This window comes from Octodon degus, unplaced genomic scaffold, assembly GCF_000260255.1.
Source record: "Octodon degus isolate 3935 unplaced genomic scaffold, OctDeg1.0 scaffold00020, whole genome shotgun sequence".
In the NCBI taxonomy this organism is placed as follows: Eukaryota; Metazoa; Chordata; class Mammalia; order Rodentia; family Octodontidae; genus Octodon; species Octodon degus.
Window position 1 is genome coordinate 19,984,508 of NW_004524596.1, and position 16,871 is coordinate 20,001,378.

A 16,871-nucleotide genomic window follows, 5' to 3' on the forward strand; every position below is an offset into this window, starting at 1 on the left:
TAATTATAGTACATTATCTTATCAACTAGCTCAGCAGAGGGGGCTGATTCCCTTAATTGCTGCTGCCACCACTCGTCACTGTTGCATTACAGGAGTTGTTGTAATTACTGCAGACAGGCTTACAGCACCCAGGCTCCAGAAAATGCAAATCTGCACATTCATCTCCAGTCATCCACCCCTCCAGCTCCCAATCCTTCAGTAGTTTCTCTAGGTTTTTTTTTAAAAAAAACCTCTTGAGTATCTTCTAGATCAAGAATGCTCCTCATTTCATAATAACTAACTCACCCATGAAAAGCAGGCTCCCAAGACTAAAGGTCTTTTTATGAAACAGATGATGGGGTGTAACACCAATCTGAAACCCAAGTCAGTTTTGGATTTGCTACAATAATCTAGAGGCAAAAGAAGCCCGATAAAGCGATTTCTTGTAGAGACTGACAGAAAGCTTTGTGAAGTTTATGAATATTGGAATGACAGTGCTGCTTCAGAAGGAGTAAACACACGCAAAACAAAAGAACAAAGTATTCATAGAACAAAAGAGTGTCTGTGAATACTCAATCTTACTACCAAGAACTGGTTATCATTTTGTGTTCAATACTGCCTATGTGATAAAACTGTTTTCTTTTATTAATTCAGTTCCCTCCCTGTGCTCACTGAAGAAGTAGGAGCCCTAACATCACCCAGGAATTGGTAACTTTACCTATATTTCTAACCTTTGAGTGAAGATTTTTATAGAACCACTGAAGTTACCTGCCTGCTCTTTTACTTCTTACAATTCTAACACGAGGAAGCATTTTGTGTAAAAAGCAGCTTGCTGTCTCCTTTGTCTAAACCTTTTCTTGAGAAACACTGCTAGGAAGACTGGGGTGCCCTCCGCCCACCTTGGCAGGGTCCCTGCCATCCTCTCCTTGCGGGAGAAGGGAAACTGTAGAGGGCGGGGACAGAGTAGGAAGGAAGGTCGCAGAGCAGAGGGCATGCAGGCGGACAGTGCAGTGGGAACTTAAGTGAGCAAGAAATTCTGGGTTTACTGCAGACTCAGTCTTTTTAAAAATCTTATCATTTATTTATTTGGTACAGGGTCTCACTATGCAGCTCAGACTCTTAGTGATCCTCCTGTCTCAGTCTCTCCAGTGCTGGGATTACAAGTGTGTACCACCATGCCTGGTTTCAGTGGCTGGCACGGTGTGGGGGCTGATATGGCACACGGTACCAAGGATCTAACCTGGGTCCTTGTGCTTGCCAGGCCAGCATTTAGATCACCAAGCTGTCTCCCTGGCCCCAAGACTCCTGATTCTTGCAACAAGTTGTTTTTTTTTTTTTTTTTTGCAGAACCGGGGATTGAACTCAGGCCCTTGTGCTTGCCAGGGACGTTTATTCTACTAAGCCATCTTCTTGGCCCCAACTACTGATTCTTGAAGTAAACCACTTACAGCTTAAGAATTCCTTATCTAAATGTTTGGGACCAGAAGTGTTTCATGTATCTTGGGGGTGAGATCCAAATCTAAACACAAAATTCATTTGTTTTTACAAGAACCTTATGTGCACAGCTCAAAGATATCAAAGATAATCTTATACAGTATTTTTAATAATCCTGCTGCATGAAATAGTGCTTCCTGGCATGAACATTTCCAGCTGCGGCGTCATGTTGATGCTCATAATATACCAAGTTTTACAGCATTTTGGGTCATCAGATTAGAAACGCTTAACTTATGCAAAATAAAAATCTATTTTTCTTAGAAAACACAGTGAAAATTAGTATGTGGCTGCTATATTGAAGGAGCAAACTCCACTTTAAGTACTGCATGCGTGCAGCTGTTTTCTCGACAGAAAGAACCATATACAGGACTGCTTTGTTTTTCTTTCTGCTTTTATAATGCTGGTATAGTTCTTTAATTTGATTTCTGGCATAGGAAAGTCAAGAGTATACAGGTTGTTTGGCAAGACAAGCAGCAGTAGAAAGAAGTAAATTATTTTCATACCAGTTTTTGATGACGGACTTCATACCCTGAGTCGTGTCGGAATTCTGCATCCATCTTCACTTCTGAGATCTCTTCTGTCTTGATGTTTGTCAACCCGGAACCTGCGTTGGAGCACAGTTATGACAGGCAGGACAACCCATTAGCTTTCTCAATAAACAGAAATGCTGGGAGGCAACTTCCTAGGCCTAAAGTTAGAGGAAAATAGAGTAGGACTCTTTTAAAAAGTAAAATGGCACTGTGCATTACGTTGTGAACCACCACTTATTTACACAAAAAAGAAATTAAAGACCAAAGAAATGTGAACTTAAGGACTGTACTGCCTTTAAACCATGCTATAATTAAACAACAATAACAACAACAAAAATAAATAAATAAAAAAACCCAAACAAACAAAAAACCCAGAAGATCAGTGCTGGTTGGGAGGTTGGCAAGAACTTGTTCCTAGAAAATGCTGGCTTGGTTTAGGGGCTCATTGTGTAGTCTACTGTGTGTCTGTGTCCACATGCTTCCATTATTTTAGGAAAAATATTGCAGGGCTTTTTATTTATATTTTTGTATTTTAGAGAAGGGTCTACAGGGTTTTCAGGGTCTCACTACTAGATTGGATTCCAGCTGTTTACAGCCTCCCAAGAGCTGGGATTCCAGGCGTGCGCCACCATGCCCAGTCTCAATTGTCATCTCTGCATACCCTGGGGGCAGGGCTGGCATGGCAGGCCCAGGGATTGAACCTCCGGCCCCAGTGCCTGCTTGCAGGCACTTTAATCCACTGAGCTATTTGGCCAGCTCTATGCAGGGCTTTTTAAAAGAGCATTAATTACCCAGTAAAGCAAAATTGCTACTTCTGGGCTTTCTTCTAATTACAAGTTACGTTCACGTGTCTATGAAGTGAAGCACTGTGAAAATTATGTAATTTACGTAGGCATTTTAGTTATACATATCATATATATCTGGCTCATCTGCTCAGTGGAAGGGTACAGTACGTAATTTTTAAAATGCTTCTGTGGGACTAACAGAGTTTATAACCTACTGACTCTTCCTTTTCTATAAAGTGCTGTATGATTCTTGTATAAACTGTTGCAATGAATTTTTTTTTTTGCAAAGAATTTTATAACTGAAATATTAATATGAGCTGTAAGAATAAAATGCATAGGCATTTTAGGAACAAAAGCAGAAATACAAAAGCTACATATCAACTTCCATGTAGCACTTAAGTTTCAAAAATCAGAATTGGAGAAGGAGAAGGGGTTTTAGTACCATCTTTCTAAATGGTGCTCCCGCACAGCCAGATTCTCAGCTTTGCTTGAACACAAAGCTATCATGTTGCCCCAATGGCGGACATTGTGCCCACTACAACAGCCTTTCTTCGGTCAAGCCAAATTCATTTTTCCCTATAACTTGCACCCCTGGGATTGGCTAAAATCACAGTGAGCCAGTCTCTCCCTCCTACGTGACTGCTGCACAAGGGTATCCAACACTCGGGGAGCGGTGACACAGTCCTCCTGACTCCTCTTTCTTGGGCTACATATTCTGAGTCCCTCGAGCTCCCATGGGAACTCATTTCTTGCCCTTGGTCTAATCACGCCTCCAATCCTGTCTACAAGGTACTGTGAAGCTTGTCACACATCTGCTGACACTGAAGAGCACCATGGCCACATCATACTATGTACACCTAACGGTGCAGATTGTGGCAGGAGAAAGTGAAGATGATGTGACCAAACCAAAGGTGCCTGTGCCGTCTGTGATACTTCAGTTTCCTTGTCCAATCTACCAAGAAGTGTACACTTAACACCCTGCCCTAAATGCTCGTCTATCCATGTCAATCTGCAGATGGCTTATAGACTGTGGCACTGACTTTCTTCCCTTCTACTTTTTAGAAGTACATTTTCCTTGCTCTTCCTAATTTTCTGTTCTCCAGTGCTCCACAAGGACCAGAGACTAGTGGTTTTATCTGTTGCCCAAGCTCTCTTAGACTGGGATTTGTCCAGGTCATAGAAGGTGGACTTGGTTAGAGAAGTGTGGTTTTAAAACACAGTTACAAATTTGCTGCTCTGCCTTTCAAGGAGTGGAACTTAATTCCCTTCCACTGCCTGTAGGTTGAATGTAGTGAGTGGCTTCTATCTGAAGAAAATCTGGCAAAAGCAATAAAATATGATGTCAGATACTGGGCTCTAAAAGGCACAGAAGAGCCTCCTTTTCATTTCATATCTTTCATCACATGGTGTTGACAGAGCCAAGTGCCAGGTTGTAAGGAGGCTCAAGTAGCCTTACATACTTCACACAGGAAGGTACTGAGGACTGCTCTCAACAGCCAACTGCACCATCTTGGAATCAGACCCACCAGCCCAAGTCAAGATTGCTCTTCAGAGCAATCTCATGACAGACCGATAGCAACAGATAGCTAATACCAATGGCCATTGCTTTCTTTTCTCATCTTAGTCTATTGTGAACTTCAATTTCCTTCAATCAGAAGCCCATTCTCTTTAATAGAGACAAAATACATATTCAAAGTAAGATAATTTCCCTTTTTCTCCCTTCTTTTTAAATCCAATCCTTTGGCCAGACAGACCTAGCCTGCCACCCACACTCTGAGAAGTATACAGCTCTCTGTTGTTATTTACTTTCTTTCTTTAAAATTATTACCATTTTTTTCTGACATTTCTGCTCATTTGGTCTTTCCAGCTTTCTGACACCCACTTTCAGAGGGTGGTGACAGTGTTATGGTTTGGACATACGTCCTTCACCAGGCTTGCTGCGTGGATGGCTTGGTTGCTGGTGTTTCTGAAAAGAGCCTGGATCAGGAAAGCTCTGACTATCAGTGGTGCGATCCATTGATGATACCACAGTTTGGAAGCATTAGGGGAGGTGATGGAAGCAGTAGTGGGCTTGCTCGAAGGGAGTGGATTACAGGGACGTGGCTTGCGGCTAAGTAGGGTCCCAGGCCTGTTGCTCTTGGATGACCTGGTTCTTTCCCCTTTTGGTGTTGACTGTGATGAGATGAGCAGCTGTTCTTGGCCATGCACTCTACAATGGCACTTCTGCCTCCCTGCAGGCCTAAAGCCAATGCAGACAGCTGACCATGGACTGAAACCTCAGAAGTTGTGAGCCAAAGCAAATGCTTCCTCCTTGAAATTGTTTTATTCAGGTATTTTGTCACAGTGTCAGAAAGTTAACACTGATCATCATGCTTTTTATGTTCTCATGGGTTGTATATTTTTATCTTCCTATACATCCTTTTCAATCTCAGATCCTTCCTGTGCTAGGATGGTGACTCCTTTCTAAGTCGTTAGTTTTTTGAGTAACAGAACCAAACATTACAATAGTTACAATGATTACTTCTGAGATTTATGAAGACTTTCTCAGATACTCTGCCCAAGACTTGGAAGCAATTTACATAACCCACACTCACTGCCACACAAAGCAAAGCATGAGCTCTCCATTCAAAATTTCACAAGTCCCTGTTGTTTCTGGAAGGATGCTGAGAGTGGGTCTAGTGACTGAAATAAAGAATTCCAAATAAGGAATGAATTTCTGGAGCAAACTCACGTAAATTGTCAGTATACTAAATAATGGACATTTATAGTTTGTTAATATCAGAGACTTTCAGCAGAATAATTCACTTTTGTTTATCATGTATAATCATTCAGTAAAAACAATGTATGTTACGCAAACGTCACTAAAAAAGAAAAAACTAATAAGCTTAGATACATAGGAAAAAATCATCAACAATAAACTGATACTACATGTAATGAAATGTGATGAGTCTTTAAAATACATGGCAGGAATCTTTGTTTACAGGCTTGCAAGAGGACTTTTTTGAGTTGAGTTGGTTCCACATTAAGCCTTGAGAACTTCAGCAATGTCCCTTCCTCCCTCGTGATTGGAAAGGCCTATCGTCCACCTGGCGACTAAGGGAGGTATGTTCTTTGTGACACCTCTTTTTTGAGGCAGGGTCTTGCTTTGCAGTTGAGGCTGGCTTTGAACTCACAACCTTCCTCACCTCCTAAGCACTGAGGTTACAGGTGTGTGCCACTATGCCCAGCCTTTACACTACCTCTTACGTGGCTTGAGGCCAGGACCCTGGCTTTCTGTATTAGGACTGAAGAAGAACGATAATATTTCATAATGGAATGCCTAGCTTTCTACCCCATGAAGAGTCCGCTAATGTAGTTTTTTATGATTTGTCCTTCAGAGTCTATTTTTTTCCTGGAAGCCAGCCAGCAGGGGCAGCAATAATGGTCGCTCTTCCCAGAAATCACCAGTTATTACTGTGACTCCTACGTGATTCTCTATTCTAGAAGTTACGACTTTCTGTTTTTCAATATGGAAGTCATTTTCCTCATCATGATTATATAGCACTGAGTGGAAAAAACCCAAAACCGAAAACCCTTATTTGTTTCTGAGTGACAGCTGTGATTATTAAAAAAATAACGACACAGGATACTCCAGGAAAGCGTTTCTAAGGTTGCAAAGTCTAAAGATACAATTTGGCATGAGGTTCAAGAATGCTCTCATAAAATGTAATGATCAAGAACCAAGATGAATGCTATAAAATGTAGGGAGACTTGGTCCAAATCCCTGAGAAACACACTAAAAGCACAAAATAGAGAGCACATACGTGCCCTAACACATATCCAGCAAATACTGCTAGTCATAAATGCGCCTTAAGTAGAATCATCCTCATTTCATATCTGAACACTTTTTTCTCATTTAGGGCAACATTTTTAGGAGAACACAAGTCTTTGGTGGTGTTAGAGAGGTGCCCTGAGCCTGGGCACTGTGACATCTGGACAGAATTGTTCTCCGCCCTGCTAATCACATTCTTGGCATCTAGGGAAGCTCACCCCCACTGGGGTGCCCTTCTCAACACACCCAGGTTATACCTACACCTGCTCATTCTGTGCCAACACCCTTGTTTACACTCACATAAGTTTTGTGTTTCTCTGCCTTCCAAATTGCATCTCATCTTTGTAAATGGCAACGTATAGTTCTTCTATTGTGCTTCAAGCCCCGGAGAGCAGGAGTTATCATTTTATCATTATCATTTATTATCTTTCCACTCTCCACAGGACATGCTGTACTCATCTTTGTGAAATACCAAAATGGAATAATACCGTTACTGTTTAACAATAAAGATCTGAGATGGCTTTCTCGCCTATCTATGCAATTTCATTAACTATTTTCTACTTTTTCTCTTAAAAGATTTTTTTTTTTTGCTTGCTGGAGTATGGGAATACCCTTTTTATATTAAAGGTAAAGAAAAATACCAGCTGGTGGCATGTGTTACTATGTATTTGAGTAAAAACTAATAGGTCCAGTTTATACAATGCACGAACTCCGTAAAATTGGATGAATGAGTGTTTCCCACCCATTTTATGTCTGTAGATGAAAAGTGTGTTTTCTATAAAAAGTAAATGAGAAGCACCATGCAGAAGAAGCCCGGAGGCGCAAGACAAGCCTGGGTTGGCTGTGTCTGCAGTGAGAGCTGAGCTGTGTCCACTGTGGCCTCACAGCTGGCTGAGCAGAATGGGAATGTCAACTGTTGGCGACTTGCAATTCACCTACATGACAGTGACAATAAGGAGGACATTAGGAGAGCCAGCACAGTCTCTGACTAGCTACCATTTAAGTTTCCCTTAAGAGCCCTCTAGACAAGAGACTCATGAAGTCAGGGAGATCAGCAGCCAAAGCGTGTCACTCTGTCGTCTGCTGCCACTGCAAATCACAGCGTGAGGGGGCTGTGATGTGGCTGGCAGCAGCCAGGGCTCGAGCTGTACCACTGGCCAGGGAGCCAGGGTCTCCGACTGACCCTGCTGCTGACCACATCTGAAGCAGGGAGGAAAAGCTGACTTCTAGGTGTCAATGTCTTTAAAGAAGCTGAATACCTTCCTCCTCGACTATTATGTGGGGGACATAATGAGAATAAAGAAGACAGAAAAATGGGAAGACATGTTACTGGGAGTAAGATCTCTCCAGAACACAGCACATTTTCATATCAAGAGCTCTGTGGCCTGCACTGAGAATACTGGCTACTCACTGTGGGACGGCGCCATGCATGAGGTGGCTACCAGGCACAGACCTCTGTATATTGTGGTGGGAATTATTCTTTTGGTTCTAGCTATTGGCTAATTATAGAAATAGAGTGAAAATACATTTCTCTGTAATGTTTGGGAAGCACTAAAAAAAGAAGCATCTCTGGTATTAACAGAATTTGTAAGTAATACAAAAAAAAAGGGATTACATGCAAAATTATGCATATACATCTGTTGTGTTACATTAGCCACTCATGGAGAATAAGAATAGACAACCCACAAAAGAGAAAAAGTATTTTTGGCTCTGGAGACACACCAATTTTGATATTTTCAGGAAATCATTTCTACTTTAGTAACTAACTGAAGTCTGAGCTCAGTATAGTTGGAAAAAGAGCGTCATGGCTACCACACAGGAAGGAAAGAAATGTTCCCAGCAGGGACCAGGTCACCACTAGAGAGTCTGCACTTGTTTGGGCTTCTATTTTTGAGGACAGGCTCCAAATAATTCTGTTTAAAATATGGAAAGGAAATGAAAAGAAAATGAAAAGGGAAAGGAAGGAAAGGAAAGGAAAGGAAAGGAAAGGAAAGGAAAGGAAAGGAAAGGAAAGGAAAGGAAAGGAAAGGAAAGGAAAGGAGCAAACAAAATCCCAAATTTGGAAGGGCTCTCTTTCTGTTTTAGAAGAAAGCTCAGAAACAAAAATAGATCATTTAATTAGGAGCCTAGGAAATGAAGTTGAAGGAAAAGCAAAGGAGAACTTCAAAAGTCTGGATTCTAAGGTCATTTCATTACATTGTACTTGCAGGTACAATGTAAAGAGCCTCATCATGAGGCAAGAGGGCCAAAGTGCTCAAGCTCAAGCGCCAAATGCTGGGAGGCAGGAGGAGCCAGGAGGGGCAGATACCTGGTCGAGTGGTCAGTCCTCGGTCGGCTGCTGGGCGGGCGTCAACAGGCTCAACTGGACGCAGGAAGCAAGAGACACGGAAAGCAAACAAGACAAATCGACATGTAAGTGGTGGCTTTTGAACGTAGCGCAGGGAAAAGCATGTGCAATCAACATGTTATTATCAAGGAGCAGCTGGAAAAGACCTTGGAGGTAATCCTGGGCATCAAGGACCTGGAGGGCCACCCCTAGAAGGTGGAGCAGTGTGATGTGCCCACCTGTCTCCTTGGTGTACCATAAAAGCACTCACCAGGATACATAGCAATATCAAAGAGGTGCAGTGGGAGAAGGCGGCTGTTCCTCTAAGCTAGTTTAGAGATAGTCTCTTGGCTTTTGATTAGAAATAAAATAGGTTATACCCAGCCAGCAGGAAACCTCAAAGATACCTCCTTTTATAACTGTCCAATCTTATCTTCTTTTATAGTTAATGAACTCCTGAAGAATTCTGTTAAATCTCCAGGGGAAATGCAAATATGAGTTTTATAGGAGAGCAAAGTCTCACCACATAATGTGTCATTCAGTAAAGCACATTTGTCCTTTGTTTGAAGACAGAATAGGTAAAACACAAAGTCTTTTTTTTTTTTTCTTTTTTGTGGAAATGGGAATTGAACTCAGGCCCTTGCACTTGCCAGGCAATTGCTTATTCTACTGAACCATCTCCCCAGCCCCTACAAAGTCTTTTTTTCTTTTTTTAAGTCTTGTTCTTGCTGGACAGAGGACAGTCAGCTGAAGTGTGTGAAATGGGAGATCTCCTTTCATGTTTGCTGACTTTCACAATGACTCCTGTGAGTGCTCTGGGTCTGCCCAAAGCAAGGCAGGCGAGTGGCACACCAGTGCCCACCTTCACCTGGGGCACTCCAGGTGCTTCCCACTGCCAGAAGACCCTTCCTTCAAGGATGCTCCTTGAGGAAATACAGAAGGGAACAAGAAATAAAGCTTTTAGAATTAACCAGGAGGTCACAAGGCAAAAATGAGGCCACAGGAGGAGCAGAACCCCTTGGGAAGGCCTGGCATGTGCCAAGGGAAGGAAACACTAGCATGGGTGTCCTGAGATGGAGGGGTAGCTGAGGCCTTGGGAGCAGCACCCTTGCTGTCTGACTTAGTGATGCTGGTCGGGCAAGCACCCTGGGGAGGGATTACAGGCCCAAATCAACTTTGAATGCCACACGTTAGCAGTGCCAATAAGGGGGAAGGAAGTGATCCTGTTTCTGACAGCTCAGATCCATGTGGATGCATGAAAAGAGAAGAGCATTTGCAGTCTTTCCTCACATAGGCAAAGGCACTGGCAGTGAGGTGGGATGGGAAGGAGGGTGGGGGCTTGTTCCCAGGCCCAGCATCTATCCAGTCCAGAGAAGCAGGCTCCACATGAAAAATAAAAGCAAAGCCTGCAACTTGCTATTGTAGTGAGGGCTAAATAACTGAGTCTGTTTCAGCGATTTTCAAATGCTGTAAAACTGTGTTTATGAAATATCTTATTAAATATTCTGTAACAACTATTGCTGGATGGAAGATGATTCTTCAGTCTTGTATTTGTACATGAGAATAAGACAGGCTACTTCTGGAACCAGAGATACACTTCAACCATGATGCAGTGTCTCTGTATTTCATCTTTTATTTTTTCCCCATCTGCACCATGTAATAAATGACTTTATTACAGCTTATAATATGGAATTAGCTGAAGGATTTTCATCTTTTTGGAGAACCTGCTGATTATGACTCCTGTGCATGTGCTCTGGGTGCATCCACGTGGATCTGAGCTGTCAGAAACAGCATCACTTCCTTCCCTCTCACTGTCCCTGCCAGTGGGTGGCATTCGAAGTTGATCTGGGCCTGTAATCCCTCCCTGGACTGCTTGCCTGATGAGTGTCACTAAGTCAGACGGTGAAGCTGCTGCTCCCAAGGCTGCAGGGTGCCTCACCACACTCACAACAGCACCTGAGTGACCTGGGTCACTCTCACTGACAGTAGCATCGTTAGAAAACGTACATTCCACTTAGAGGGAGCGGCTCCATTCACGGTTCAAATGCGAGTCGCAGCATTCACCACAAACGCCACCTTCTATGTTCTCTGCAGTTCTGAGCAAAGGACACTCTATGCACATTGGCCTTCTCATAACTATGTGAGGTTTTCCTAGGGCCCAACTGTGCATGCTTACGTGGGAGAAACCAACAAGGGATAAAGCAGAGGTCCACAGTTGTTAACTTCAGAAAATACAGTAAAGCACCAAAAAGTATGTAGAAAAATTCTGAAAGGTGTTATCTCAAATACTACCATTCGTTATGTCTGGGGAAAGAAATTATTTCTATAAATTTCTGTATCTTAAAAAACTGCAAATTTTATGATATCGGAAAAATGTTATGTGTGGTATGTTTATCTTTTTCAATGTTAATGAAGGGAATGGCTGAGCCTGACTCTACTCTGGCCCTGGCAGACTGTGCTTGAGGAAAACAACACATTTGTGGTAAATATCTGAATTTTGGATGGTAAGGACAGCACAGACAATGGAAGGAAATCCTCTGGAAACTTCAAATATTTTAAAATAGCCCCGTGTGTGCAAATATGTGTAATAAGAGATATGAATAAGGAATGAATTTCTGGGGAAAGGGAGAGCGGGGAGATGAGAGGGGAAGAAGCAAGGTGTCTTAAGGACCATGTCATTCTACAGCTTCTGAGTCTCATTCATTAAGGGCATATTCCTTGGTCTAGACAGTGATTCCTTCGGAGGCAGGATTGGAAGTCGCTCTAATAAGATCCTTGTTCCATTAAAACAACTAAACAAACAGCTACCTGGTACATTCACCATGTTCCATACACATATCATGCTGTCTAATTTAATGTTCACAATCTTTGAGCCAGAAGTAACAACCCTACTTTCTAGAGAGCTGGAGAGGCCAAGTAAACTGCCTGCAAGACACAGCAGGGCTGGAGTTGAAAGTCAGATTTCCGCTTAGGAGTGTGGAGCGGTACTCACTGTTCTGCAGGATGGTGGGGAAGGTTCAAGTGTGCTTGGCTGTCACTAGGTTAGGGAAGGAAAGATAGTACTGGCATTTGGGGGCGGTGCTCGAGGGGGTTGAAGGCTGTGCACAGAACAATCCTGCCGAAACCCTATGAGGTTTGCTAACTTTTCCCTGGACTTACCGGCATTTATGACAATGCAAATCCAGACACTAACTCAAACACCATTGGTCATTCGAGGGATGCAAATGAAAACAGCGCTGAGATCTTCATGCCAGAAAGAATGCCTATCTTTTTTGCATTTTTTAATGTAACCTGGCCATTTCAGGAACACACTGCAGGGTAAATTGTTTTATGCACCGCTTTCCCAAGAGTTATTCACTGTTTCAGGAAGTCGTGTCATTAATGCTTTTGGTATTTGTGGAGTATCAATCAGGGAAACAGCCTCTTCTACCAGTTTGCAGAGCTACTTGTCACATCTATATGGATACAAAGAATTGACTGTGATGTCATCTAGTCATCACCAGTGTAAACATGTTCCAACACATGGAACCAATTATGTCTATTATACTGATTTATTGATCTTTCTTCTATATTGTGTCAGCCAATAATTCAGATATTTAGCACAAATGTGTTGTTTTCTTCAATTTTAAATACTGCTTGTGGCCAGGAGATGTACGTAGGTTAGTGGTAGGGCATGTGCTTATCTGGTGTGTGTGAGGCCCTGGGTTCAATCTCTAGAACAGCCACAGACACAGAGAGATCAATTGTTTTTCTATTTGTTCATTTATTTTTATATATTTGGTACAGGGTCTCACTATGCAGCTCCGACTCATAGTGATCCTCTTGTTTTCAGCCTCCCCAGGGCTGGGATTACAGGCATGTTCAACCTCACCCAGTCTTGGTGGCCAGCTCAGCATGCTCGGGGGCAGGGCTGGCACAGTATGTGGTGCCAGGGATTGAACCCTGGTCCCTGCGCTTGCCTAAGCAGGCACTCAGCCTGCTGAGCTATCTCATCGGTCCTCAGATCAATCACTGACTTTTCAAAATATTAGTTATAAAAGGCGTGTTGGGTCTGATGAAGGTGACAGCCAAGATGCGAGGCTCGGAGATGTTTAAGGACTACTGCTTCATAATTGTTAAAAGCTTTACTTTTGATCATGCTAGGGAAAGAACCCAGAGCCTCACGTGTTCTAGAGAAACTCTACCACTGAGCTGTATCCCTGAATTCTCCCAATACTTTCATATGCGACTTTGCTGTTACCAGTAGCACATCTTTAGTTAATAAGAATGTCAGCTTTTTCTGAAGCTGGTGCGAAGTAATAACTGGATGTTGGTCAAAGGTCCAGAAACACCAAACGAATGACCCTGCCCACCTGGGCACCTTGGCAACATCCAAAAGCTTCTGTGCATGTGTGTTTGCGTGTGTGCACATGTGTGTGTGATCGTGGATGCAATGTGTGCCAGTTTCCAGGGGCTGGTACTGCAGCGTATGTGATTAGAGAACAAGCCAATCAGAGTGCATTCAATTTAGAAAATCAAATGATGTGTATTTTTTACAGACAATCTGAGACTGAATTGTGAGAATTTTAAATGGCCAAAATGTCTTTACTTAAGCCAAATGAAATTAGCGCTGTATAATAAGATCGTTTCAGAAGAAAATTACCGAGGTGTTTGATAATCAAGTGTCCTTAATTTTTTCTTTTATATGAATAGGAGTAATTTATTTTTATCATTATATTCAGTACTGGTGACCGAGCCCAGGGTCTTTGCCAGCACTGTAATTTTGAGACAGGGCTTCACTAGGGTCACTAAATTGGCTAGGTTGGGCTCGAGCTGAGATTATATGGGTGTGCTGCGGTACCTGGCTAGCATTAATTTTAACAAATACCGAAGATTCACTTTTTGTATACCATAAATAACATTTCTGCTTGTACCTGATGGTAGTGCTATCTTATAAGGTGCCTTTCTTTTTCCAACTTAAGGAAACGGCTTGAGGTGACTATGTTTGGGGTGAAAATAGTCTGTACAAAGTCTTCTGCAACGGTTCTTCCAAAAAGCACCTTCCCGTGCCCTGAGGGTCTAATGAAGGATTCACACATAGGCTGACGAGCACACTGACGGCATCAAAGGGAATCTTACTACAGACACACAGCCATTTGTGTCTTCTGGGGAAGTAGAGAGGAGGGAGAGGAGCAAGCCACCATTTGCTGCTTTAAGAGAGAAAAATCACAGGTGAAGTCCTTTTGGGTTCTTGAAAAACATGTTATTAACTTTAAGAAGTCAAGTGTTCATGGGCTTGTAATTTCTAAAACACACTTCCTTTTTTCCTAATAGGAATCACTAAGAAATCCTGATGAAAAAGTGCACCATCCAGGTGCATAGGTCTGCTGACAGAGAAAACTTTAATTTTCTGAGCTATTATAGAACAAAAATTTAGAGCACAATGTTCCTTTATTTTGATAGCCGTCTTAAATTTAAATTGCTAAACCAAAATGATCTAAGAAAACATATTTTACATGATTCTCTATTTCTGCATTTAACATAAAATATGAGGGGCTGGGGAGATAGCTCTGCAGAATAAGTGCTTGCCTGGCAAGCGCCAGGGCCTGAGTTCAAATTTTGACCTATGAATTAATGTGAACAGTTTCTGTGCCTGCCAAGCTGCTTCACACAGTCCCCAAATTTCTTCCTGTTGGGTGAACTGTATTATCCTTGACTTGACTGCCTGTTTTCTTGAAAGGTGGTCAGTGCTATTTATGCATTCTCTCATATATATAAGTTGAGTGTTTAATTTTCATTCCAAAAGCAACAAAATATCTGTCAGTGAGAAAGTTTCTTGAAAAAAATTCCGAGCCAAAGTTGCTATACAAAAATTTAGTTTCTTGGCATCTCCGTTTTCTAATTTGAAGAAATAGTCATGAAAACAATATGTAAACTTTCACCCCTTTTATGTATCCACTATTATTATATATTTACTGAATTTTTAGATTGCAGTGGGGTCACCCAGGTTGCCCACATGGTTTTGAACATGAGGACTCAGGTGTTCCTTCTAGTGCGGCTTCTAGAATAGAAGGGATTACAGGCATGCACCACCATGCCCAGCACTGTACACGGTTTAAGAATAGAAAAGGCAATGTTACTGCCATATGATTTCCAAGGAAATAATTGGTTCTTAAATAATATACTTTTTTATATTATTTTACTTTATGGGTTCCCGTTTTATCATATCCTCCCCAGAATGCAAACCTGACTCTTTGGGAAATAACATGTCTTTTACTTGGAAGTGTTCTCTGTTAGCACGATCATTCATTTTTGCCACCTGCAAAATGGAACTGCTAGCCAACAAACACCAATTCACTCACATCGCAGCACAAAAAATATAAACAATTACTCACTGTTTTCTTTATGTGATTAATAACACAGCAATACTCCTGAAGTTTATGTCTTGAAATTGAAATGATACTGTTATTATCATGTAAAAAACTCACCACTCAAGTAAGAGATCACACACACACACACACACAGACACACACACACACAGACACACACACACACACAGACACACACACACACACACACACACACACACACACACACACACACACAGACCTTGCTGCTGCTGGGGCCCTTACCTTCATTCTCTGTGTTGGCTGGCACAGAGTCCACCCCAAAAGGATGCCATGGCTGGAGATCATCCAGGCTGAACTCTCCATTCACAGGGAGGAGCTCCACGGTGGTTTTGGTTTCAGTCAAAGATGGCATAAGAGCGTCATTTCCATAGCTGATTCTTGGTTCACTGATCATGTTGGCCAAGACATCATCAGAGTAGTTCTGTTCTTTCTGGAGCAGCTCATCTGAACAAGTCAAACCATTTCCTTGGTGAGTAAAAGTGATAAGCAAAACAGCAGCAACAGCAGTTCCCATTGACTGTGTGCTAGGCACATGCGGGCACCATTTCAAGCCACAGTGTTGGGTACTGGTACTGTCCCCCTTAAGCAGATGTGAAAGCTGAGGTGCACAGGAGTCAAGCCACTCAAGCAAGGTCACAGCTAGTAAGTAAGTGCCCCTGGAAGGACCTGAATCCATGGAGAATGGGGGTTGGCAAATGTTGTGAGTGTTGCACAGGGCCTCCCTTGGATGCAAGGCAGCAGAGCTGAACTGCCACTTCTTCTCTACACAGCTTCCCAAAGAACCCAATAATCGTAAGAGTATTAAGAGAGTGTTTCCACGTGGTCTTTGGGGCAGTCAGCAGCAGGCAAGGAACAATCTGGTTTAAGCAGAAAGAGCCACGATTCCCTAGTCTTCCAGCACACCTGTATGAGTGACAGAGGCATCGTGCCTGGCAGCATACTCTGCTCTTAAAGAGTTCTCAGCATTCTACCTTGAATAAAAAAAATGAGTTCTCAAAATGCTCCCCTCATACTGCACTCTCCACAAACAGTCCCTGTGCCCTTCTAGATGCAGCCCATGGACACAAAGCTGAGCCTTCCAGGCCTTGTCTGCACTAAACACGTCCACCTCTGAGCAAGAGCCACGTGGTCAAAGACCAAATATTTTGACTGTCCTTTCCAAAGCTTTTCTCTTCTAGAAAAATACTGCCGTTTGGTATCTCCCTCTAAAAATTTGCCACAGAAAAAATCAACTTGATGGGTCAGCATCAACTTGCCTGAAGTTCTGGTCATCTAGGGAAAATCCTCAAATCATATTTCATTATTGAAATACATTTTATGGGTAAAAAGATCTGAAAACATAACTGTATCAAGTACTTTAAAAAAATGATCACAAGATTTATAACTCTCCTATTATATTATCAAAGATCAACCAGGTTTTTCTGTTATATATTTTAGGCAGTCAGATAACATATTGCTGTTAATAATATTTGATTAAGTAGAATATCTCATTTTCCAGTCATATCTGTATCAAGAATTTACTATGTAGGAGGAACTACCCACTCCCCCCCCCCCCCC

General features: G+C 42.2%; 1 protein-coding gene across 6 annotated transcripts in view; it reads right to left on the reverse strand.

Moving 5' to 3' along the window:
• The window catches only part of App (amyloid beta precursor protein), a 260,558-nt gene that overhangs the window by 10,784 nt on the left and 232,903 nt on the right, over window positions 1-16,871 (reverse strand). For 3 of the 6 annotated variants that reach the window (XM_004627701.2, XM_004627698.2, XM_004627696.2), the window contains 3 exons: window positions 15,537-15,758; window positions 8,908-8,961; window positions 1,977-2,077 (listed from right to left, as the gene is read on the reverse strand). In XM_004627701.2, coding sequence (XP_004627758.1) covers window positions 1,977-2,077; window positions 8,908-8,961; window positions 15,537-15,758 — 377 coding nt within the window. The remainder of the gene's footprint in view (window positions 1-1,976; window positions 2,078-8,907; window positions 8,962-15,536; window positions 15,759-16,871) is intronic. The other 3 variants (XM_004627702.2, XM_004627699.2, XM_004627697.2) reach the window with 1 other exon arrangement.